A 27,344-nucleotide genomic window follows, 5' to 3' on the forward strand; every position below is an offset into this window, starting at 1 on the left:
CATCATTCTTAAATGATTTTTTTTAAAAAGAATGTCTATTTCCTTTGAGGTACTCATGGGATAAGTAGTGGAGCATGTGCAATAAGCAGCAAAAAATGTTTTGACATCATGAATTAAGATATCTTATCCTTCATAGCAGAAACCTGTAAGAGCTATTCTTAGTGTTCAAATGTCTGAGCAGCTAAAAAGAATACCAAAGGTGTGTAGAAAAATGAAACAAGAGAAAAGCAATTTTATTTTTAAAGTACTCCTTAGAGAGCCTGGGGATTTGGTTCATTCTATTGTTGGCTATAAGGCATAAGTTCACCTATAAATCTGGTTCATCATTTGCATAAGAGAAACACTATCTTAGTGCTAAATAGAACTCTGCAAATGAAATAAGCTGTCTGCAAACTACCTTAATACTATCCTGAGCCAAATTTTGCCTTTTTTTTTTTTCCACTGCAACACTCAGTAAAGTTCTTCTTGGAATATGGTACATTTGCATTATACACATCCACAAGAGCAGAGATTGATTACCTCAATCCTAACAGAGGAATAACAGTTCCATGATAAAAAGAATTACAGAGATAGTTAACTGGAGTCTGAAATTCTTAATTCAGAAACACTGATTTTGCAAAAGTAAGACAAAACCTGAGCACCAAATCAAGGGAGAAAAAAGCAACAGGCAGCAATATCATAGAAAAGGGACTGGTAATGATTCAGCTAATAATGCTTTTGTCAACTGACTGCTGTCTTTGGATGTAAGATTAATATAAACTCACAAAACAATGAAGAAAACAGACAGAAGGAAAGATGACATTTTCAATCTTATTTTGTTATTTTCTGTTACACTTTCCAAAGTAGGAAGCTTTCAGATGAGAACTACATGCTGTTCGTATATGGAGAACCAATAACTTCTATCACCGATACTGCACAAAATAAAGTCAAGAATAAATGACCCTTCTTTACTCCCACCTTATCCACTTCATAAATACCAGGAACTAATGCTCTGTTAGAAAAAATACCAAGTTGAAAGGAGGTAAGAAGAGATCCTGCTGAAATATTATCTGAATCTGTGAAATTAAGAAAAAACCCTAAAGGTAAAGAATGGATATGAGTACGGAAAACAAACAGGCAAATGAAGATCCAAAGCTAGATCTTAACAGTCAGTGTGAGTTTTTATAAGTGCTAACAAAAGGCAACAATAAAAAGGCTGGGACAAAGAACGGCAAAAAGAGGAGTAAAATAGAGGAGTAGAGAGAATTACAGGGTCTGGTTTGCATCTAGTATGTGAGTAACTTCTGAAGTCATGGCAGACATGAAAACTGAACATTAACAGATGCTAGACAGATGTTGATTTCTCTGGGGAGGAATACTTTCTTTTGCATTCTTTGGGCTGTCACCAAAATCAGCATATTATTTATTACTTAAAAAATAAAACACAGCAAAACAATAATTAAATAAACCAGTAACAGTTGCTGTCAGGAAGTTTAAACTTTCAAGTTGATGTCAAGAAGTTACTAGTAAGTGAAGTCCATTTAAAATATTAAATCCTGGTTGTGCAATTTGTTTCCACGTTCTGACATATATAAGGAAATTCAGATTAAGAGCTTTAGAGCAGAACTCGACCTAGTAGATATTCACAAAGAAAAAAATTCAGATCTAGATTACTGCAAAGTTACTTTCCCAGTTCAGCATTTCTGGAAGAGTTTGGTTTTGCGCTGCAGTCCTTAGGATACAGCTCAAATACCCTCTTCCCATTCCCTCCCTCAGGCAGTGAATTATGACAGCAAGGAAAAAAAATGAAAAGCTACGTAATACAGCAAATAGTTGATATACACCTTTTTACTTCAGTCAAGGAGTTACGTGAAAGCTTTGATTCATTACAGGTTTTTTTTTCTACTCAAGACATGTATGTCAAACTGAGCCTGAGACCTCAATAAAAGTTCATTTGATACATACCCTTTTAAGAACTCCTACCAACAACTCCAAACCCTTTCTACTTTCAGTATGGAACCACAATGGTATGCAGAGAAGACAAGTAGTGTATCTGCACTGATTCGACTGCTTTAAGTGCATAAAGCAAATGCTTATGCACTGACTGAGTAGAAAAGCCTCAAATGTTAATGTACATAATGAAAAATAAATTGTGCATATATACTCCTTAAAATAAAATCCCTTGAGAATGTGATCTATGAAACTCTCCACTTATTATAGTGTTTCTTGGGGTTGATCAAACTCTAAAGAAAAATATTTTGTATCAAATATCAAAAATTTGCTTTGCAGTTCTTCAGAACTACTTGATGAAGAGCCCAAATATCCTATAAACCACTCTAAAGGAGGAGCTCAGTTTTGGTAATTGAAGACAACTTGAAGATATAGTAAAAAAATACATGTATATTTTTTTGTGGCAGCTAAACACTTACAAAAGGAAGCAGTTAAGGGAAAATAAAATAAAAATAACCATATCTGAAAACAAGTAGGTTCTCCACCAGCTAGCCCTTTATCAGCAAAGCAAAAGATTTTAAGTGCCACTGCTACAAAGACATCTCTGGCTCCACTTCCATCCCTTGCCAGTAAAAGGGTCTTAGAGTAATGATCTTATTTCCACACACCTTAACTTAAAAACAAGGGCAGCAGAATTCCTTGTCCCGAGAAAAGCGTGGGCTTCTATGTGAAGCACTTCTGAAAAGCTGCTGGCTCATTCCTGACTTAGGCACAGACAGCAAGTGACAGATGATCTAACTGATTTAACTAAAGGCAGTTACACAATAAAGACACTTCACTCTAATACTGAGAAATTTCCTGAAGACAAATAACATTTTACATCAAAGCCACCTGGGTCTTGTTGTTAGAGAAACACTATCATCACTGTTTAAGAAAACCAAAAAACAACAACGGCAACAAAACCCAGAAAAGAAAAGAACCATTAGACTGCTGGAAACTGTGGAAGATAAACATCTACCCTCATGAACTCATTTCAGCAGTGATCCAAATGTGTACATCTATGGATTCAATTACATGGGAGTAACCTGCTAAGGAAACTGTAACTACAGGAAAAGATGAACGCATGTGTACCTCTGCATACATACAATATCCACAAAGCTTATGAAACCCATTCACAACAGAGGAAATACTCTGAACATATTTCAAGAAGTTCTGTCAGCCGTTTCACAGAAAGGCTCACTCACATTTGTAAGTCACGAGGAAAAAGCAGTTTGCGGACCAATCTGTACAAACAGATTTTGTTTGGTCTACAGCTCTTATCTAAGTTGCAAGTAAATAAATCACCCTGGCTGCATTAGCTGACAAACCACACTCACAGTACTGAGGATAAATTTGATCAAGACGGAATTAACTCTCAATTTTACATATGAGATTTTTGCATGAGATTTAAGCTCATGTTTGCTCATACTAGAGCTATATGTATCAAAAAACACTGTAGGTTATTAATCAAAATGCGCTTGAGTATGTTTATATGAGGGGAAAAAATACAAACCAATCTTCTTCCTGTTTTGCTTTTAGAATTAATTTGAACACAGTGACAAGTTGACAAGTATTAAAAATCAGATTGGAAAGAAAGATACAGGGTGAATCCTGACAAACTGGAAGAAGTGTAAAGAAAGATGTTTTCTTGATTTTAAACATGGAGTTTTGTGCTTCCCAGGGACACCGGTAAATCACAGGAACCTCCATTTCCCTCCCGTAATCTGCCAGGATCTGTTTCCCAAAGCTCCTGCAGCATTGTGATTACTATACTAAACACCATGCAGTACAGCACAGACTGGATCTCACTCTACATTTGCATATTAAAGGATGACACTATAACTATTAGCCATTCCACCCTCGGTGGTATTAAAATATATTTCTGCCTTTCTCACACAAAAAAAAATAGCTGAAAAACTTTTTTGCCAATCTTCTTTCATGTTTCTATCTGAAAAATAAAGAATTAAGAGGGATTTATCTTTGCTGCAAGTCCTCTTAACCATTTGCCCTGTCATTTATAGCGTATCTGTTTATGTAACATCTTGCAAAAATGCACAAAACAATGTTGTCCAACATGCAGCAAGTGAATTAATGACCTGCTAGTTTTTGTTACACCACGTATAGAACAATTAGAGGTCTTGGTTAAGTGCTTGGCTGAAATAAAACTTCCCTTGCACACGTAGCACCTGCATAAGACAGTTTTGTTGGGAATTGAAAGAAGATCTCATTAAGTAATCTTTTAGATAGTCAAACATTGAGTATCTCTAGGTGTAGCCTTGAGCAATTTAGCATAAACTGTTCACACCAAGATTTGACTCAGCTATGAGCCGCAGTCTACTCAATCTACGTGGAATTAAAATCAATTCCTATAAACATGAATATTCAGTACATTTATTGAAAGGTTAAATGTTAAGAAATGCTAAAGTAGATAGAGTGCAAAACAGCTTATTTAAAATAAAACATTGGTACACATTTTTGAAGTCCTCGATAAGTGTTAACATCTGGGAAACTTTAAAATTGAAAAGATAGCTTGTTTAGAGTTTCCAGTGATTTGCTGAGAACTGCAGAAGAAAAACCACCAATGCTACAGTAAATTTTCAAAACAGCCTTTTGAAGTTCACCAGGTATAACAAATCTGACTCTACATACACCCAGTACTGCTACCATCACAAATGAATCCTCATGTTCACACACTTAATCCCAAGAGATCTCCAGTTATTCATGTCTTGCTTGGTGTTTTCAGGATTAGACACTAAGTATGCTGTTTTTCCCCTCTCCCATCCTGTCAGCAAATGGTGGATCAGAGTTCAGAACATGCCTGATTTTGTTCTCTTAATCTCAAGTAATCTTCTCAGTGGCACAATATCCGTTGCAGAATATCAGGAAGCCACACCAAAGAGGAACAGTCAGGAATCATTAAGTTACACCCTTACTTATCAAAGTAGGCTCCATATGCTGACAGATGTTAAAACAGTATCTACTCACATGCTGGAGCAGCACTGAGTATTAAATCAGTGCTAAGTCACACACAGACCTTACTGACAAACGGAACAGGTTCTGTACCCATGTATTGCAGTGGTGCTGCACCTTAGCTCCTGATGCAAAGGAAATTCAAGCTAATTCATGAAAGCACACTACTAACATAGGGCTGTATGCAAAGGACGGTTTGTACCAAGTGCTATAGATTTTTGTACTGTACAAATTTAACCACTGAACTCAAACAGCAGAATCCTTCTGTAGTTATTCTGACGGACAAAGACAAAACAATCATCTCCCAATGGTGCTCATTTAATCACATAGTGAAGGAAAACTAAGTGCGTTTTGGCAAAATGGAATCTAAAGGTAGGACTGACACTAAAAAAAAGCAAGGATTGAGATCTTGTTCAAATGCTAGTTATGGGAAAAAAACACTATTCAGACCTCATCTGCAGCTAAATATTTGCCCCATAGTGGCATTCTGTTGCCATTGTATTAGCATACCTCACCTTTCATAGAATGGGCTCTGCTCATTCAGTGTAAGCTGTCCACTTCATGTGAGCTGTCCAACCAACGTGGCACATTTTGTTACAAGAAATATTGCAATGAACGCTAGCAATGGTTCCCAATATCTCTTGTTATTTCAGCAGTAAATAGACAATTACATCATATGCTGCTTTATCAGGAAGCCTATGTTCAGTTTAGTAAAACCACAACCTTATTTCTGGTGATGTTCTTTAAAAATTGAAATGGGACATTTGTTGACAGAGCACTCCATAGGCATTTCAAGGAAATGTTGTGTAGTAAAACTACACTGCTTTTAAAATATTTCTCTTTTTAATCCTTGTAGTATATAATCCTCTTTGCAGTAGGCAGGAATAGGAAAACCCTTGATCGTATTTGAGTCCTTGCTTTTCAAAAATGATGATCTGACAATTTTTATGCTCTAAATTTTACTAGCAATTGCTATTTAAAGTTCAGCTTGGGTCAACTTACCTCCCATAAGCAAAACGCCTGTCTTTGTGGTGGTCCCCAAAAGTATCCCACAGCCTGAGAGAAACACTAACTTCATCCACAACATCTCGTGAGCGTTCAAGGACCTAGAACAGAGCACATCTTTGGTTCTTTTCCCCCATAAAACAAGTACATTTCTAATTTGCCTCCTAAGGAGATACAAAACATGCTACACCAAGAGTCTATCACGTGGTCACCACTGAACACTATATTCCATAAACACAAGCAGTACACGTGTCTCCTAAAAATAGTTTTAATTGAAAACAACACACTTGGGCATGACAGACTGGGGGAGATGGCAACCCTCCTTGCCATTCAGACTGGCTGCAGCAGAGACCACATATGCAATATTTCTGTGTGCACTGTTACATTTTGGCAGAGAAAGGCAAGTCAATAAGTATTAGCACAACTCCAAAGCACGTGCTTCATATTCTGTAAGTCTTCAGTCCTTACCTCTTGGCAGACACGGTACTGATCAATGGCCCAGACTGTTGGTACATGAGTTGCCAGGAGTTGATACTGAGTCAAGGTTGTGTTGCACGCTCTTGCACAGATCAGACGAGTCTTCCCCACTGCATTATCTCCCACCACCACGCACTTGATTGTTTCAACGTTGGGCCTTTCGTAGTCCATGTCAATGTCCATTTACCAAAAACTGTAACAAGACAGTTAAAACTGTTTTCTACCACTGTGGAAATAAGGCTATTTAGAACCAGACCCTTTTGCTTCAAAGATGTCTGAGGAAGACTAAGTCTCAAGGAAAAGTCTGTAGTAAGCTGTACCAAAGCAAGCTAGCCGATCCTTTAAATACTTCACAGTTATGCAAATGCAGGACTATTTTGACCGCAGTCAGTTTATGCTGTTCACAAGCTATTTTCGTTTTGGTTTCTGTAAACAAAGCCTGTTTGCAGAAGCCAGATCTTGGTGAAACAAGGACAGCTAGCACAAGCCTACCGCTTGCTAAAAATTTTTATGCTAAGGAGAAAAGACTGGACATCAGTGGATTCAACCTGGAAGACTCCAGTATAAACCTGCCTTCTGTAATCTTGCTCATTCAGGACTTGATTTAGGACTCTCCAAACAATATTGCTGAGACCAAATTACACAGACTGTTTTAGTTTTATGCACACAATAAAACTGACTTTGCAAGATTACTCCAGAGACTCTTTTCTCTACAAACCACAACTCCTATTAATTCCTGCATGTATTACATACTCTTAATTTTCCAAGAAAGTTTGTAAAGACCAGGGAATCAAATGAAACCAAACAGTCCTGCAAGCACTTGCAAATGTACTCACGTATACTAATGAACTTTTTTCCATGACACCAGAAAGCAAAGAGAATGAGATTTTTGAAGATACAATCCTGATTGTAAAAGGTATTATTGAAAACATTTACTTAAATATTCTTCAGCAATTTACCGATTAAATGCTCGGGTATGAAAGTAAGATGGAACAGAAGGATATTCGAGAGACTTTGTTTGTTCATTTTTTTTTTTTAATTAACTTCTCCCATTTTCTACAGAACTCTGTCATTACCTACTACAGGGATGCAGGATCATAGCTTTTGATTTTCCAGTGTCTAATAGTCTCTCTTCAGCAATCTGGTCTCTGCTAGGGAATGCAGTCCAGGAGGAGGAAAAAGGAAAGTGCAAGGCACAAACATGTTCAGAAAGACCTGTCTAACAACTATTTCAGCAATGAAACCTACAACAGTTTAACTGACAAAACACAGGTCCAACCATCTGGAGTTATCCTTCTGAAAAGTACAACAGATAGATTACTGTGTGTCTTCATGTCAACAGCTTTTTTTTAATAGTCATATCTCATTAGCTCCTAAATATAAAATATATACTGTTAGACTACTTAAAATATGTGATAGAAGCTGTTTCGGTGCTCATTTTTCATTGTGTAAGAGACACTATGTTCTGATTTAAGAAAAAAATACTTTGTAATTAGGAATCAAACACTGATTTTAAATGTATTCTTTCATTACTTTAACTGAAGTAAACAAAAACAGAAGCCAGCATTAGGACTAAATGTTATCAAAACACTTAAGATTTTAAGCATGGACTGCAAGAGAAACTGTATAATGGCCATGACAGTTATTTCAATCTGCATTTATGTGGCTGTGTAGAATTAGAGATTGCATTGACAGCTCTAAAAGAGTGAGTTTATGCCACTACTGTGTTACTCCAATATGTTTTCACAGACACTGAATGCTTCTAGAAAAGCCACAGTGTTGACCAGCACACACACATACATTTTAGAGAGCTGTCCTATACTAGTCTACACTGACCCAGAAACTCTAGAGCAGATAATATAGTTCCAAGCACACGAGTAGTATTTACTACATGTAAAACCAATGGCCTTGTGATACTATTCTATACTGGTGCAGAGATTTTAGATGATAAGAAATGAAAGCTATTAAGGTACTGCCTGCCTTTATCCCTTCATTGGAGTTGTGACCCACACCCTGAAAGCGGAATAGCCATGCGATAGAGGACTACAGAGACTTTCCAATTACTTCTGCCATCTAACCACAGCTGCTCATTGCATACAAGCTCTCAGGAGGCTGATGCCTGGAATGGATCATGGGCTTCATATGATCACAATGAAACCAAGTATAAGAAAGCTAGAATGAGAGATAGCTCGTATTTCCTTCCACCCATCCCTTCCAAGTATACAGCTACAATATAAATAAAAGAACACATAATATCGTGTTTTCCACATTACTGAAAATGACATTATTTGTACACTGCTGCCTGAAAGCCAGGGCCCTGAATGAGTTGCAAAAAAACCCAAGAGGTTTCAATACGCAATCTAAAATAGTTTCATTTCACATCTGAGAATAGAGAATAACCCCCAACATATTATGTGGTATTAAATTGCTTCATATTTTATTCATGCATGGACTAGACATCACAGATGGAATGTGTTTACAAGGCTGGAAAACAAAATGAAAGCACACAGCTAGCCAGCATGTCTGCCTGGTTTTAAACTACCAAGCACAGTGATGCCCAAACCATTTTCCCTCTAACCCAATACTGCATTAAAACACTGTTAGTCCAATTAGCTTTCTGTAAGAGTTTGACTTCAAAAATTTTCAGGAATTTTTAAATGGCAGTTCTGCAAAATTATTACATATTTTGGGCCCAACTGTAGCATAAGTACTGAGTTGGGAAAGCAAGTTTTAAATAGGAAAATCTTAATACAGACAAGAGAAATCAATACCCTTACTTGAGAGTCCTATGAAAAGAACACAAAAATGAAATTCAAAAATGAGTGTTTTTTTTTAAATAAGCATATCAAAAGTTTCATGAAAGCATAGTTAACACAACTCAGACACAGCATGCCTGAATGCCCTGCTGTAGATCAATGGCAGCCTAATGAAGATATTTTTAGCATGACTCAATACTGCACAGGACAGAGATCAAAATAAACTAGGAATTAAAACAATACTAAAGCATTGTGGATGTGCAAAGAAAAGCTCTTAAAACCACTCCAGTGGATATAGAGTATCACTATCCTGAAAATGCAGATCACTTCAATATTGTTCAGTAGTTTTCAAAAGGAGAAAACAGGAAAATAGGAAAGAACTCCAGAAGAGGCCAAGATAAACCTAGCCAGATACTTAACTATCTCAAACAAAATCTGACAATGACAACAAATTACAGTGTAAGCAATCTTGCAACAAAAACTTACAGATGTTGCCAGAATCCTTTGGGGTACAGAATCATCATAGGCACATGTAAAAGACCTTTAAGATACAGCCACAATCAGTTTCTCATTTGTTGTGTTTTTAAGATAACTTCTAGGTTAGGCTTATGTTAAGTCTATTACATAAGCATCATGATTAAAAATGCCAAACATGTACTTGCAAAACTTTAAATAAATAAATCTAGAATGAGCTCTGAAAGGCTGGTAACATCTGAGAAAACCAACTGGAGCTAAAACAAAACTGGTTAGGCAAGAGCAATCCAGCTTATACAAGGCTCAAGAAAAAACAGCATAACATTCCAGGACCAATGAAACACTAGTCAAAACCGACCTACAATGGCAATAGTTTAGTTTATTAACTACAGAAAATAGGATAAAATAAGAGGAAAGTTACTGGAAGCGGGACTGGTCTCAGAGAGGGCACTGACAAAAACTGCAAGATGAGCAAATGCAGAGCATCAAGAAAAATACATTCCATCAGATAAAATACAGTTGTTCCTACCAGGAAAGCAGTGAAAGATCCTGCTCCTTAAACTAGTTCTAAAGGAAGATGGATGGAAATGAAATAAGATACCCACAAGAAAACATAGGTTCACTAAAACCTCTTTGGATGTTTCTGTTTTTACACTGTCACCTGTGATTACTGCATGTGTATCATGGGAGACAGAGGCAGTCAAAAATGAGCAGATACGATCAGGATCCGAGATAAAACCGTGTTATCAGTTAACTTCATTAGTAGGAAAGAACTACTTTGAATGAAGCAGATTTATTTACGAAGTATAAGGTTACTGTCCTGAACCATAGCTTGCAAACTGTTAAAAGACACTAATTGCTTCCCCCTGTTGCTTCACTCTAATTGAAGAAGGGAGCTTGTTTTTTGTTTGATTTTTCTCACTGTTGAGCCAGTTGTTTTTAATCACTGAAATGCAGTTGTGGTTATTACGGCAAGCAGATCCTTCTGGCTAAGTCAGCCTCAGTGAAGAAATACTGTTTTCTAGAGAAATTTTCCAAAAGATCTGTAGATGGAGCCTATCAGTTCAGCTAGTGTACTGGGACACAGAACAAACAGTAGACACACCAACTCTCTCTCAGCATGAGCCAAAAGAATATTTATGTACAAAATACAACCAGACCTTAATCATGAACCTGTTCTGATTTAGAAATATAGTTTAATACAGCTAAAGCAATAATCATATTTTTCTCTGCTGCAACAAAAACGGATGACAACCCAAATCCAATAGCAACTTCCATGTGAGCCATTCCTCTAAAATCCTATGTGGGATCAAGAACCTACCCGTACAGCCCTCACTGCTTATACAGCAAACTACCCACTTTGAAATATCTAGATGTCTTGCATCATCACTGAACACATACAAAACATAGCCAAGACTGAAAGAACAGCAGCTAATTATCAGCTGCTCTCAGCAAAACATCACAGATAAATCACCAAAAGTATCGATAGTAATCAGTGATTATAAAGTGACTCTGCAGATGTTTACTTCTTAGCTCAATGCTTAAGCACATCCAATATGATGGAGGCAGCATCTGAAAACAAGGAAGAAATGTTACTTAGCTCTCACATACAGAGCAAACTGTTAAGCTGAAAGTTCAGAGTGACAGCATGTCAGGACCTTGAGTACTCAGTAAAGCTTTTAAGTTATTCCACGGGAAAAATAAAAATCAGTAATTCCAACCCGGTTCAAGTAAACTAACCTAACATGCAAAACAGGTGGTCAATCAAAACTACATCATCACAATGAAATCTAAAGAGACACTGAAATCTACAGCACAGTGTGGCGTGTCAGAGGAAATCATTTGTAAAACTCAGGCCAAAGGAAAGGTCCATCAACATTTATTTCTGAAAAATACACTTGTCTGTAAACATTTCCATATTCCAGCCCAGTCTAAAGACACTTTTGAGCATTCTTTTGAAGTGACTCCATCAGATGGCCATTACATAATAATGTAACAATAAGTATAAAAAACTCACAAGAGAAAGCAAATTCCATCAAAAATGGAACAGGAGAAGCAAAATGGCAAGTTCTTCAGGCAGCAGAAACACTACAGGGCAGAACCACAAGGCACCAGCACTCTGGTGAGGTCCAAAGAGTGCCTGAGTCTGAACAAACAAATGAAATGTTTGTTCTCAGTATGTAACCTGCCACGTGCTGTTTCAGAATTTAAATAGATTAACACACATGTCAGGGGGAAAATCATGGATATTCACTGTTCATTTCTGCAAGGGCATACCATTCACAAACAGCTCTGATTTGGGGAAAGAGGGCAAAAACAATGGTATGTGATTTGGTTCTATTTAATAATGAGGTTAGGGCCTTGTCAAGTATATTAGAAAAATAAACCACAACATGAAGTACAAGATACACTGTACCAGCTGCTGAAAGGTCACAAAACAACCTAAACAAGTTATAAATATTATTAAATCACAGGTGGACCAAAGGAGCAACTGCTAAACTAAACAAGCAAATCCTGTACCACTTCAGCATCTGGGAACCAAATAGTGACAAAGGGTAACAAGATTCAAGGTGAGATCAGATAACTAGGTCACCAGGGGACACTATTCTCATCCAGAATGATGAGGCACTGCCCTGCTCCATTATTTGATTCTACAGTTTGAATTTCTATCAGCTTACAGGTACACTAAGAAAAGACTGAAAAAGAGCAAACTGATGCAGGAATAAGAAATTAATAACTGAACATGGATTAGGGCCCTTTATCAAACCCAACCTACTTTTGCAGTAACACAGCACCTTTTAAGCACCTCCTTGGATAACACAAAAATGGTGATATTCTTGAGACCCCTGAAATGCAGTTCTCAAAGGGCTTGTGTTACACTTACAGACATCCAGAGATGATATGGAACTAAATGCAAAGCTCAGCACTGAACTTTAACTACGTCAGTCTTCTAACAGGTTTTAGAAGACCTGAAGTGCAAAGTCAACAAGCTGATTACTCTGAGTAGATTACATATTGCTTTGACCTGTGACATACATTGCAATATCCTCTGTGAAGAAATCATCTCTCTAGAAATTAATCCATGGAGCAGGTGAAGGACATTTAGCCATTTCAGAAGGCATGTACCTGGAATGATACTGTGCTGTGGGTGAGCATGCAACACTGCTACCCCTCCTTTCACCAACTCTTCCCAGCCTACCTCAAAAACAGGCCATGACATGGAACAGTGCCTTACTGCTCCTTTTGTTTCTTCTTTAGCATACAAATATGTGAGGGAGGTACTGAACCCAAACCTGAAAAGAGGAAAATAGGTGGCACATTACTGATCTATGGCCCTCATATAGTTTTGCAAATGCATTTTGTCAGGACTCGGGATACACATGGCTCCAACTGATTGCTCTTTCCCTTCACTAGAAATTACTGCATCAGATTTAGGGGACAAGGCAGCATACAAACTCTAGCACTGCTGTGCATCCTACATAATATGGCATATCAACACAAACTGAAGTCAGCTGCGGCTGATGCAACTAAAAGCATATGATAACTGAATAACCAAAGAGTAGACAATACTCATTTGGACCAGGTGGTAAAAGCCACCAGAAAGCTGTTACCTCATAGAGCAGCCATATATAAAATACTACTGTGTTTTAAATCCCTAGACTATTCCTGCTTCTGCAGCAAAAGATTGTTTCAGTAGCAGATTAAGGGTGCACCTCCACTAGCATTTTAGTTAAGACAAGAAAACATTTTTGAAGCAAACATCCCAGGCACCATCACTTACTATGCCTTGGTTTACATCAGAAGCAGCCACAGAAAGCACAAACTGAATTCATTTCAGATGAATCTGAAGTGGAAGATAAATCTGCCCACTACTAACAAGTAAGTGTTCAGTTCCCATCAGATGAAAGGTAATCTGAAGCAAACCCTTTTGTCCCTGAAACACGTGCTGCATGGACACTGGGTCCTTGGCAACAACATTTTCCTCTCCAGATCCCTTGTTACTGCACCACTAGAATCTCTAACACAGACAGAACATCAGATGCCTTTGCCCCTCATTTGATGTTTGGATCAGTATTCAGGGCAAAACCGCAGCTGAACACTCAGTGGCTACAATGCTCAAGAGTACCTGGGATATAATATAAAACTAGGGATTAAAGGGAGATGTGTCACTGAACAAGCCTGATTCAGCACTACTGGTTTTCATGGTAATAAGCACCATCAAATCCCTAATTTTACTCTTATGTAGTTAAGAGCATTAAACTACAAATACCATATTAAGGTTATCACCAATTTTACCCACTATATAGACAGGTGCTGACACTGTATACTCTTTGGTACATTACTCTGAGCAGTGCTCCCCCCTGGAACAAAGCAGGGAGAAACAACAACAAATTAACCAACCCAAAAGAAAGACATTCTCCCAACTTTCATACATTTCTGTGGGAAAATATTCATCACATTTTGCTAGAACAGCAAAGATAAATATTCTAGAGATGCTGGCAACTTTTCAGCACAGGAAGCTATTCAAGAACTCACTTTCTGTGATTTTTTTTTCTTCACAAAGAGAACCATGCTCTCACTCCTTGAACTTTAGGTGACATTTCTCATATTTTATTAATCAGTGATATTTTGGAAAGATTTTCTGTGACTTTATTCACTCTCACACGCGACTGCTACAAAGAAACTATAAACAGTGAATGAAACATCGAGATTAACCTCTCTCCCCCATATATATTATGTATATACATAAACACTCACCTAAACACTGACTAAAAGCAAATTCTTCCAGACAGAAGACTTTCAATAAATGCCCCTTCCGGATTCCGGATCAAGTTCTGAATTTCTATATCAGATGCAAATCCCATGACACTTGCTGAACCATGCTGGAAGCAAGCGTGTGTGAAGTTTACTTGTAACATCTAGATGCTATCCAGAGACTCATTTGCCTATTTATTTAGTAATAAAGAAGACAAATTGCCATACCTTATCTTTTATGTCAGACAGAAAGCACAGGAAAGAAGAAAAACATAATGGCATTAGATGGGAATCAAAGGGAATTCTCAGTTTAATATCACAAACCTACCCCTAGTAATTAAGGGTGTAACTATCACCACACGTACCCAAGTCTGCAGCAACTCCAGCTCTCACAATGCATCACCATCCACTCTTACCACAATGTTTTGAGCTTTTTTAGGTGAACCCAATGAATGATCCAAGGACACTTTAGTCAGATCACTGTAGTTTCAGTCTCAGTGAAGTCTTGCTGTGAGTGCTGTAAGTAGCAATGACTGTTCAGCCTTACTTCTTCCCCCTCTAATGTATTCTGCCTGGGAGAGGGTCCAAAGTACATACACTCTATAGCGTTTGTGTACTCTCCTGGCAAAAAAGATGGGAGCAAGGGAAAGACAAGTCAAACACCTGTTGCTCTTTTGCTTTCCTAATTCAAGGAATCTGTCCTTTCAGCTCCTTCAGCACAGAACAACATCTGGATGCAGGACTTAAGGATTCTTCTAGTGAAAAAAAATCTATTAGCAAAGAGTCAAACAGTAGGATTTCCTGGTCAAACAATCAGCTCTTCCTCTCAGTATACTACTCTACAGTATTTCTGAAGTTTTAAAAGGGCAGGAGATTTAGAAAGCTGCGCAGAGTTAAAAATAATGTTTATTTCTTCTTGGATAAAAATAATTCCACACATCTGAGCATGTCCCAGATCTTTGTGCCTTTAATAAAGAACCATAGGACATTCTGCTCACCAAGTTACTTTTTTCTGTGAATGGATGCATCACAGACCTGACACAAAGTCAGACATGCAAATGCAACGTGCATAAAATAAAAACAGAACCTAATGAGAGAGGGCCTCAGAAAATCATTAAAGAGAAATCGAGCTGCTCTGTTTCCATGTTTTGTGATCTCCAGTCCTGAAGTACAGCCTACATACAAATATATCCCATTCAGTTGGCACCTCCACTGAACAATCATATAGCAACTCTATGTCTGTAGAACATAACAATGGTGTTTTCCTCTCTACACATTTAATTTTTGCCTAGAAATAGCACTGGCTTAGTATCTCCCCTTGGACGCACACTGAACAAACAAACTCATTTCCAGCCCAGCTTCTCTTACAGCTCAAGCTGAACGTTTGGCTTTGAGTCAGCTGTGTGTCCTGAAATAGTACACAAACCGAGGATGAACAAAGTCATTGAGAATATTCTGGCATCACCTCCTTGCTCTCACTGTGACCATATGTAGAGCTTCAAGGGCTTTTTACAATTGTTACCACCACCGTTAAGCATATCAATGCTTTTAGTAGCCAGCGCAATGCTTTGACCAGCAGAAGGCAACCTCGAGCTCTCTCACGAGTCCAACGGTCTGTCAGCGACTGACTTCCTCTTGCCCTAGGTATTGGATGCCACAATAATCTACCGAAGGCTGACTTAAGTCAATGCCTACTCCCGTTTTCCTTCGCAGCCCCTTTCCACGGTCCTCAGAAGGGTCAAAGCCGACAGACACCTGATAAACTGCTGCGAGCACCCCACAGCAGCCTCCTGCTGTTGTCACAGCAACCCACAGACGAAGCAGAAGAGGGAAATAAAGAGGGAAAAAAATCTTTCCAAACCTTCAGGTTTTAAATAAATGACACTCAGAAGCGCCAAGCACCAGGAGCTTTCTGCTTCTCACAGGCACCATCTATTTTTGTCGCGCACCTTGTGGCCTCGCTGGAAGAGGAAGCCAGACTGATCCGCTTCATCGAGGACTCGGCTCCCTCACCTCGGGGAACGGGAGAGCGCACCTGAGCGGACAGGAACCGCGCGGCACGAGCCCGACCCGGCCCCGCGCCCGCAGCCATATCGCGCCCGGGTGACGCGGGACCTACCCGGGAGAGCGGGATGCCCGGCAGCCGGGGCGCGAGCAGCGGGACGGAGACATGGGCTGCAGCCGCCGCCGCGCCCCTTCCCACCGCTTCTTAGAGCGAGGGGGCGAGGCCGGGCGCCAGCCCGACCCGGCAGGGATGCAGCATGCCGCCGGCGGTGCTGCGCCCGCCCGGCCCGCGGCGCTGACTCGGACGCTCGGGCGGCGGCAGGGCCGGCGGGAGCTGCGCGCGCTGTGACGTCTGCGGCCCCGCGGTCTATTAATAGCACGGCGATTGGATTTCATTCATGAAACCGGGGCCGCGTGTAAAGGGGCGGCGACGGTGGTGGCGTGAGCCGGTCCTGCGCCAGCGCCCGGCGTGCGAGCAGCCAGCTGTGCACCGCACCGCGCCCTGCCGCCTGCGGAGGGCTGCACGCATCTACAGCCCCAGCGAAAGGATGTGCGCCTGTGTTTGCGGAGTGAGCGCGTACAACGCACACGAGGTCTCCAAGGCCTCGCTGGACAGGAAAACAAAGTTATTTAAAGAGCATCTCCCTCCAATAACAGTGACCAGTACTAATAACAGACTAATGATACCCAACTTTTAAATACCCAGAAGCAAAACTCATATCAGCCAAGTCAGACTGCAACACTTTTCAGTTGAGCACAGCTACGTCAAGAAAAATTACAGTCTGCCACTTCACCAGAGGCAATTAGGTACAGCAGAACAATTCCTGTCATTGCAAATATTAAGCATTATTTTTTCAAGTCTCATGCCCCACATGAGCAACTTTTGCTCTACCAATGCTTTTGAAAACTTTTCATCATATATAAGAAAAAAAAACCTGTCTATTCACTTATTTGCAGGATACACAACATTTCAGGAAACAACAAGGCCCAGGTTCAACTCACTTAACCTAGGAGCTGGGCAAAGTAGGGTGATAAACAGCTGGGTGACACAGAGGGTATTAATCTTGCTGTTTCAGTATGAAAAGCCTTAATTCTGTATAATCACTTTTGTTTTACAGTCCAGACACTTCAAAGACAAATCACAAATTTATAACCAATGTCTCTTAAAGACACCTAGTCTACCACTACTGCAGAGGGAACCTTGTGGTTTTAACAAGTAAGTTAGCATCACCAAGGAGAAAACTGCTGCAAAGCAACCAGACTTGTTCTGGTAATACTCTAGTAGTGTCCAGACTGCTATAAAAATAACATTATCCCCACTTGCAGGCTTCGTACAGCATTGTCCTACAGGAGTAAAGAATGAGGGCAGGAAGAGGGAGAGTGTTAGTTTTAGTATACAACAGTATAAATAACAGAACCCAGCAATGACTGGTGGTTAAAAAGGGGAAAAAATAGGGCTTAGCTTTTGATTGGCTTAAATACAGGTTTAAGGTTTCCTTTATTTTTAAATTAAAGGAAACTTTATTTTTGTCTCATGAAAGGGTATCCAAAGCCTGAACGCTTCTGCAGCTGTGGAAATAGCTCCAGGCTACTAAGGAGTTTCCACTTTAATGACCATCTAGAACAAATTCTACCATTTAGTGCTTGCCCATCAGAAATGAATGACTTCTTAAAGAATTCAAATTGTATCTTCTCACCTAATGTATAAAACACTAACATCATATAATCAGTGTTCACATTTTTCTAAACATTTAAAAGAACAGTGGAGTACTGATCATAAACTTGAGTGACATATCTTCAGAAGTGGCTGGAATGCATCTCAGTGTACAGCAACTGGCAGTTTCTAGTTTTGATATAAAAAGATACAGTAATAAACTCTAAGGACTCTAAGATTATATGAAACTCTTAAGTGCTCCCCCTGAGTTACCATAAGCATTAAAAATGTCCAACTGTTAAAGCTTTACTCAATCAGATGTATAAGCACTCCAGGTAGCCAGCTTGGATTCTTCTTTTCTGACTGTTATCATGGAGTGGATAACAGCAAAAGGGAGAAGGAAATAAATTACATCTCTACAAGCAATCCCAAAGGACATGGCACTGGACAATGACTAGCATTTAACAAGAATCTGGATTGCCAAGTCCATACAGCTTCCCAAAAAGCACTGCCAAGTGAATCCCATCATTGCATCTCCATTATGTGCTGTTAAGACCGTCACGAAACTTAATAATTTCATTAAAAAAATAAAAAACTGCATTCACACCTATAGAGAATTCTACTTAGAACTATTTAGATTTACTAAATGACAAAGAAATATTTGGAAGTGCAAATGTAAGGGTATATTCCCATATGTTTCAATATCTTATACATTACTCTGAGGATAAATAAACCTTTTGTTTTTTGAGAATGCATTTCTCAGATTAAAAGCATCATGAGAGAGCATTAGCTATGTATAAACCTTAACTGAAGTTAGAAATAACTTATTTGCTCCTGGGTCTGGAAAGTTAGCTCATCTTCAGAGGCTGCTCCTCCAACATGCGTTGTTAGCAGAACTCCTTAGAGAAGTTTCTACCAGCTTGGAACTGCTTGTCAAGCTTTTAATTCAGAACATCTGAAATTGTTTCCCCTCCCCATTTATGGCAGTAATATCCAAGCACAACTACAGTTTCCTAAAACAAGTGACATACACTTATAAACAGCACAGACAGCTACTGGATTGGGTTTGACTCCGCTCCTTGATAACCATAAGACAGGAGGCAATAGCCTTATGTTGTGATGGAGAAGTTCAAGCTGCACATTCCCTAATTTTTTTCCTTTTCCCAAGAATTTCGTCTCTGAAAGAGTAGTCAGGCATTGAGGAAGGCTGGTGAAGTCATCATCCCTGAAGGTGTTTAAGGAAGGGGTAGATGCGGGACTCAGGGGCATGGCTTAAAGAGCAACATCAGTGGTGGGTGTACAGTTGGAATGCATGATCTTAGACTTTTCTAATGTGAATTATTATATTATTTTAAAGCAGATCTGACATTATAGAGGCAGCCTCAAAGTCAGCAGGGTTAAAATGGAGTTCTCCCTCCTTTACTCCTGAATGCTGGGGCTCTTATATTAGAAAAGCACTTAAAAGCATGTTGAGATTAAAAAGCTGTTAGCCAAATTAAATACAAATTTTACCATGGATTCAGTAACACCAAGAAAGTTATATGAGCCTTTAAGGCTACAAACTGTACATTGCATCTGGTAGACTAACAGGGGAAGAAGGTACAATCTATGAAACCCGCCTTCAACAATGCAGAAGAACATGAACAAGTAATGTAAGTTTTTAAGTTATGTACGGTTTGCAGTCCTTCAGCAAGGTAATTTGTTTTGTCTAATATGGACAGAACTTAAGAGTTTGAGATTAGGTGCTTCTACTTAGTGATCTCACACCTGTTGTCAGCCAACTGTGATAGAAAGCAAATCAAATAGGTCAGCTTCATCCCTTCTCATAGTACCCACCCAATTCTGCTGCAGTTCTCAGAGATGGAGATGTAATGTATACAATAGTATATTCACTGAATGCCTTACAGAAACTCTAGACTATCATATATTTACTTTTTTTTCACCATTATTCACTGAATGTTGAACACAGTACAAGACCATTATTCCTTTAGAAACATATATAATGCATAGGATTTTATTGAGACATTCTACAAATGAAATCTAGTGACTATTGTTTGCCATGTGAATTCTATTTCTACATTGCTTCTCCCTAATGGAAAGAGACAAAATGCTTAATGTACAGATATTTTAAGTAGTTCTTTCGCTGTGGTGCTTTAAGAAGAGACCAGTTGGTTCCCAATAGGCCTTTATTAGATAACTGAACATACTAAGTATATTCCCTCTTAGACTTCTCTCCTGCAGATAAACAGAGTTCCTTCAGTCTCTCCCTGTACATCTTCATTTCAGGCCCCTAACTACATTAATTCAGCTGCAGCTTCACAAGTGCTTAAGATGAAGAAAAAAATCACTTATTGACCTTGCTATGCTCTTCCCAGTTGTGAGGTAAATAACTCCCAAGGATGGTACTTTACAACAAAATAGTATAGATGATAGTATATTTTGGGTAGTTCTATATAGATGGGATACAAATAATACAAAAGAGAAAATGGCTCACCTTCAAGGTGTCAAGGCTCGCAGGGAACTCCACATAGGAGGGATCTCTGAGAAGAGATCCTTCCCTGGTGGTGGTCAGCCCTTAAATGGGGTTTGGGAGAGGTGGAGCCAGGCTCCACCCCTTCCAATCACACAGGTATATCACCTTCACCTGTGCCCCCATGGCTGATTCAATGCTCACCCCAGGTGACCAATCAGTGGTTCAGGTCGTGATTCAGCAGTTCCCATACACCAGTACAGCCCAGAATGTGGCTAAACCTCAGCTTCTAGAAGAGCACTCTGCTGACTCAGATATAATATTAGTTCTACTGTCAGTCTCAAAACCTTGCAGAACCATACTACCGCCTTTAAAAGTGCTCTTCTCTTCTGCATAGGCTGCATCATTTGGTCTTTAAAAGACTGAATTCACATGAGTTGCCTCCATTTGTAGTATTAGGTTTTCCAAGATAGAATTGAACAAAATAAAATTCCATCTTAATAAGGACAGCAAAAGGAACAGCTGAACTCTTATATAAAAGTCTCCCAAGGGAAAAAACAGAAGAGTTACAGCTCTCTCTCTGGGCTGTGGATTTAGAATGAGGCAATAACACAGTCTTGCTTTAAACAAAGAATTACTTTTTTAAAGAAAAAATGCTTGCAACAGCTTCCTTTGTTTATAAACGCTGCTTATAGAGCCTCAGAATTACTACATTAGTGAAAAAGATTTAACCACTGTAGGGTGAACCACCTGAAAGAATAGTAACTACACAAAAATAATGAAAGGAGACAGTATTTTCTGTATGACTTACACAGATGACATAAAGACAACAAATAAAACCAGAAAGGCTCACCTGTCACTGACAGTGAGAGCTTACATAGGACTCCACAAGAAAGAGATCTCCGACAAGAGACCCTTCCCCAGGTGTGGTCAGCCCTTAAATGGGGTCTGGGAGATTTGGAGCCAGACTCCACCCCTTCCAGTCACACAGGTACATTGCCTGCACCTGTGCTCCTGTGGCTGACTCAGTGCTCACCTCAGGTGATCAATCAGTGGTTCAGGCCCTGATTCAAAAGTTTCCATACAATCAGCTTATAAACGTTTTTAAACCCAAACTAAATAGTAAACGTTGACTAGTAGGAACATTTCTCCCACGAGGGAAGAAATCTAGAAATGTGGTTACCCTGAGGTGTTGTAAGACTTTTCCAACCAGTCAGAGCATGCCAGCTTTACCAACTTTTTCTAGCATTGAAGGGGTTTTTCAAAGTAGAGGAGGCTCATCTTCAAAATCAATGGCTTGTTCTCTATAACAATATTTGAGCATGTAGTGAAAATGCTAAAGCTTAAAGCAGTGATTGAGCACCTGGCAGGAAGGCAGGGCCAACCCAGGGGAGCTCAGGTGCATGCAGTGTACCTGAGTGACATGAAGGGGTGGAGCCAGAATCCAGCCCTTCACAGACCTCATTTAAGGGTTGGCAGTGGTAGCTGTGATTTTTTTTTTTTTTTTTTTTTTTTTTTTTTTTGGGGGGGGGGGGATCCCTATGTACTTGAAGCCTTCTAAAGGTAAGTAGCTGCTTTTTTTTTTACTTTTTGTGCTTATGTCTGTTGTACTTGATCAAATTCTTACTTGCTGCAGCCGAGGACCTTGCTGTTCTACAGTTATTGCTTTGCTTTCCATTGTGTTACAAAGGCATTATAGAATATCACGCTGACAAAATAAATAAAAATGTAGTAGTGAAAGTTTAATGCAAGAATTCTGAAATCTTGACTACTTTGTAACTACTGTTTTTGTTCATGTGGTGGAAGCATGTCAGAAACACGTTTAAAGTCTAGAGAAGTTCCTTACTATTACTTCATAGGAAAATGTTCACATGTACATAAAAGGTTAGCCCTAGGAGCAAATCCTCATCTTGAAACAATTATTTAATGTCTGAAGTATGTTATCCACTTATTTTGTCTGTAGTGCTAATGTCTGCATGGCCATTAAAACTTTCTTGTAATATTTCTGCTATCCAGTCAGATGCCTATGGAACAGTAAGAACTCCTTTGGGGAATGAAATGAGAGTCATAGCAAAAAGTCAGCTGGGGAAGATTTGCTTTCTGACCTTCTAGCTGGCTGTTGGTTTCAGTCTCTTCTCTGTACAGATCAGTCAGAACACACTTCTGAATATCGAGTCTAGAACAGCAAGCGGTATCTGGGAACTATAATAAGAGGCTCTCAATGGCAAACACTGTCTCTGCTTCTCCCTCCTGATCTGAGCTGTTGAGCTTTAAAAGCCAGACATAAATAGATCTGCTCTCACTCTCTGAAGTGTTATGAGTGTTCTGCCTGCCTTTTGAGGCCTGTGAAAGTCACCTAATGTATTAAAACTGTAGTAGCTTTATAAGTAGAAGATACAAAATGCAAATCAAATTTTAAAAGATGATATATTGTTCAAAGACTGCCACTTCTACAGGAGCAATATATAAATAGGAGACTTTGCACCTATGTGAAGTTGCTGTTCCAAGATATTTATGCTATAAAGCACCATGCAGACAAATCTTGAACAGAGATATCTAGTTACAGCAATGAGTGTAGGTTAGAGGTGGCAAGAGGAAGAGAATGGAAGTGTATTTTCTTTCCTTTTCATAGTAGTCAAAGACTAGTATAGGTCTTTGAATCACTGCTTACACAAAACAGCAGCATCCAACAACCACATTCTGTTCCTTCTTGGCTGGAAAACAGAAGAGCTGAATTAAATAGTAGAATCAAGGGCAGCTTAATTTCACCATTAATCTTTGAAACAGCCTTGTTAAATATGATTTACTCCTGCATCTCTATTCTATAGGTAGCTGTATTAATTCTACCAAGAGTGATAAGTAAAACTTTCCACTTGACCCCTGTGAATTTCAATTTAGGTGGTATTTCAAGAAGAAAGTCTGTAGAATTAGTTGCAACATGCAGATCTTAGAATAAAGTGAAAAACATCAAGTAGCTAAAACAAAACAGTGCTGAATGAAACACCTACCACTTTACTGTTTTTTCATTAGGCTGTTTAAAGAATGTATTGCTTTGGATTACAATTTTTGTCTAAGATTGTAGTAAAATCCTTCAATTATTTTGACTAGGTGATTCTCCATGTGGCTTTAATAATTCAAGATCCAAATTCACTATTACTTACTCTGCATCTTCTGCTTCTGAAACTTTTTTAAAGAGAAAACATTGCCAGGAATGTAGAACTTTGTTTCCCATAGCTATTTGCACCAGTTTATTAGTTAATTATAATTAAATGATGACGTTACACCAGGCACAGATTCCCTGCCAAGACTATTTCTGCAAAACCAACTGAAATTCCATGAATTAGCCTGGGTTTACACTGTCCAAACACTGCTCATCTGTTTTAGTGGTTTACTTCAGTATGCCTAAACAAATCCAGTTGCCACAGTTTTTACTTCCTTGATGAGTCAAGGCCTTATATCACATGTGAAAAGTTTACTGGGGTTGCTCCTTGTTGAAACTTTTCTCCCTTAGAAAAAATTTATATAATCTTTAAGACAATTGTGTAGCTGAAGGATAACGGTAACTCCAGGATTTGCAGAGAAATGCATGGAAGAGATCCACTCTTCTAACCTGAGGAGAAAGCCCCAGAAGAAGTAGATGATGGTGTGCATGCTTCACTGCAGGCTACCTGTGTGGGGTCTTTCCCAAGTTGTTTTTTTTATCAGGAATGGTATAAGAATTTTTTCCTTCTTTACCAATTAAAAGCCATTACCTGGGAAAGCACACCCTTGTTATATGTATTTGCAATTTTTACAGAGTGTGTGGAATACACTGCCTTTAAGAGCTGTCAAACTGACATTACACATTTGAAAAACAAGTTAGGGAAAAGAAGAACTTAGAGAATTCTAGTTTCTATGTATACTGTGTGGTTTGTGAAATATGAAGAAGACATCAATTTCCAATTATGTATATGCAAACAGATAACTAATGTATTTAAATATGCCAGTGTCAGAATTAAATACTGTACAAATAGGAACTAACCAGAACAGTCAGCATTAGTTTTAAATTCAATCCAGCATTTGTGAAGCTCTAACAGAGTCAGAAGTGCTCCACAGCCTTGAAATGTGTGCTCATTTCTTGGAAGTTATAGCAACCAGATTTCTTGAACTCTTGTAGATATATTTTACTTTTTCAATAAGGCAGAAAGGCATGTAGATTTTTACTTTTAAAGAACATTTTAAGCTATTTTCTGAGTTAGGACAAGATCTCTTTTTCTGAGCAAGAATGGAAGAGAAGAGTTAGTTATTAACCTTGTGTGCTGATACCTGTTGGCTGAAGTGCTACAGCAGAATGCAATTCATAGCATTTTAGAAGCTGCAAGTGAATGATTCCCCCAACTCGTTTCCAAAATTATTAAAAAAAATATGAATTATTTGTCAAACAATATATGTTACAGGAGGTAAACATTTTAAATTGTAATGATGGAAAAATGTTATTACATTAATAACAAAATACTTATTCTTCATGCTAGCTTTTTAATTGGAATTCAAAGCAGTGGCAAAAATATGTTACTACTCTAAGAGAAACATTACCAGTTCCTTAATTATGGAATTACATTGGGAACCTCTGTTGCGAGCGCACAAGGAACGGAGGATTAAAGGAACCAGATTCAAACCTGAAGAAATGCTAATGGGACCAATTGTGCTGCCTCAAGTAAAGCTTGTCCCACAGTTTCCCTTAGAAGAGTGGAAATTATTTGTAGAAATACTCTTCCTTATTTAGTGACCAAGAATTCACTTACATCTTTAAGTATGCATGAATAGTGAAAAACATGCTTCTGAAAGAAAGCCACATTTAAGAGGTGTTACAGCTGTAAATCGTGAACTAGAACATGCAGACAGTCAAGAATGCCACAAAATGATATATGTCTCAAGTCTAAATGGTGCTATTGCTCAGAACTATTCATAGAATCATAGGGGTTGGAAGGGACCTCAAGAGATCAGGTCCATCTTGTCACTGGTAAAGCAGTGAAAAAAAGCAAGTAACCAAAACCCAAGTACTGCTATCATGCTCTATATGTTTTTATTGCTGGTAATACTCATCTTGAGAGTGCAAAAGCCTTGCTTCTGGAAGTGGGAGGTGAGGGTAATTCAAATTGGCAACTGGATGCTCTGGAGTAGCAGCGCTGTTTATATATATTGCAACTTGGATTTCTTGTGCTGGGTACCTTGTTGTTCAAGAGCCCTTAATTAATGGACATTTCAATACTGCAGCATTTTTTTTGTGGTTTCCCACCTAACAGTAACAGGTAGTTGTTTCTTGGTTCTAGCATAGGTGCTATGAGAATCAGTTATTCTTTATGAAAGCACAGAAGTTAAGAACGTACATAGCACAGGATTTCAGCAGTCTGATAAACACTTAGAGAATGTAAATTTAATTCTCAGGATAAAAAGCTACGGGTACAACATCACTGCCCCTTCCCTCTATGCACTAACAAAAAACACACAGCAGTACCTTAATGTTCATGTTCCCTATTCACAAGCAATCACTAGCTTGGGAAGAACTAGTTCAAGTAATTTTAGGATTTAAAATTACCTGTTCTACATTTAGTTCTACTGCTGGTTACTGTTTCACACACAAATAGGCCTCTCTGTTGGTTTTGCAGTCCTGAGCATGGTTTTTTCTTGACTTGAATTGGCACCTAAATTTAAGTGCTGGAGTCTGCATCATTGTGTGCAGTAAAACATACATACCCATTTTATTTTAGTGATGTTGGAGAAAGTCATTTCTGAGACAGCAGCAGCTTCTTTAGCCAGGGAGAGAAATTTACTACTAGCTGTCTTATAACTCCTCAAGTGGCACAGATGCCCACAAGAAAATAAGTTGTGACTGGGATATTAAGGAGCTGAGAACAACTCTGCACATACATGTCTTCCACAGACATAGCTTGTATCACCTATGTGATAGATATAAGCTAATTTCTGTATGGACCTGCAGATTAAGTCCTCTTGAACTGGGAAGTGCAACTTGATACTGGGAATGAGGGTGGAGCATTATTGAAGCTCCTGGATGTACCACCTTGTGCTATACATACATCCATGATGCTGAAATCCTCTCACTGTATATTAAATAATTAATAGCATTGCTACTTCCATACATGTAATATTATACACCGGCTTTCAGGAACTGCACTGCCTGTGATTCTATTTTTGTTCACAAAATGTATATTTGTTAATGATGGTGTGCTGGAGGGGGCTTGTCAAATTACTAATGCAACTATTAAAGCTATCAAATTACCAATTTTGAGGGATCAATTCAAAGCACATTAAGAGAAGCAGAAATCCAAAGTAAACAAGGACGTGTCTCTTCCCTTCTGTGAGTCTCCTAACAGGCTTTGAATGCTGAATTTCATTCTTCTTGACAATATTAACCTCTTGTTTGGATGGCCCTTGCTGGCCAGTGCATGTAAGAAGCTATTCTGTTTTGTAGTGTGGAACTGCAGGGGTGGATGGAGCAGGTGTGGGAGGGGAAGGTGAGGAAGGGCATTGGGTTTGTGTTTATTTTGAGAAACCGGGGGAGAGAGAGCTTCCTGATAATATGCTTATTTTTATTTACATTGTCACTGTTATCCCATGAAAAAATATTTATACTCCAGAGGAAATGTTTCAGAAACACATTTCAGAATAAGAGAAGTGTTCACTTCCTTTCCCTTTATTGTGAGAATGCAATTTGGTTACATGAGAAAGTAAATAAATAGATCCCCTAGAGATGTCTGAGTGGGGGGGAAAGGGGTCATTCTTGCAGGGAATCTATTCTCAAAAATATTTGCAG

General features: G+C 38.8%; 1 protein-coding gene across 2 annotated transcripts in view; it reads right to left on the reverse strand.

The window, feature by feature from the left end:
- The window catches only part of RHOBTB1 (Rho related BTB domain containing 1), a 43,935-nt gene that overhangs the window by 15,541 nt on the left and 1,050 nt on the right, over window positions 1-27,344 (reverse strand). Inside the window, exons 1-3 of one of the 2 annotated variants that reach the window (XM_065747052.1) lie at window positions 16,267-16,388; window positions 6,412-6,613; window positions 5,941-6,044 (exon numbers count right to left, since the gene is read on the reverse strand). In XM_065747052.1, the coding sequence (XP_065603124.1) occupies window positions 5,941-6,044; window positions 6,412-6,603 (296 nt within the window). In that variant the 5' untranslated portion in view covers window positions 6,604-6,613; window positions 16,267-16,388. Of the gene's footprint in view, window positions 1-5,940; window positions 6,045-6,411; window positions 6,614-16,266; window positions 16,389-27,344 lie in introns of those variants that run through there. The other variant, XM_065747051.1, reaches the window with a different exon arrangement.

Source organism: Cyrtonyx montezumae, unplaced genomic scaffold (genome assembly GCF_038088225.1).
Source record: "Cyrtonyx montezumae isolate F1298 unplaced genomic scaffold, pur_monq_1.0 scaffold_4, whole genome shotgun sequence".
In the NCBI taxonomy this organism is placed as follows: Eukaryota; Metazoa; Chordata; class Aves; order Galliformes; family Odontophoridae; genus Cyrtonyx; species Cyrtonyx montezumae.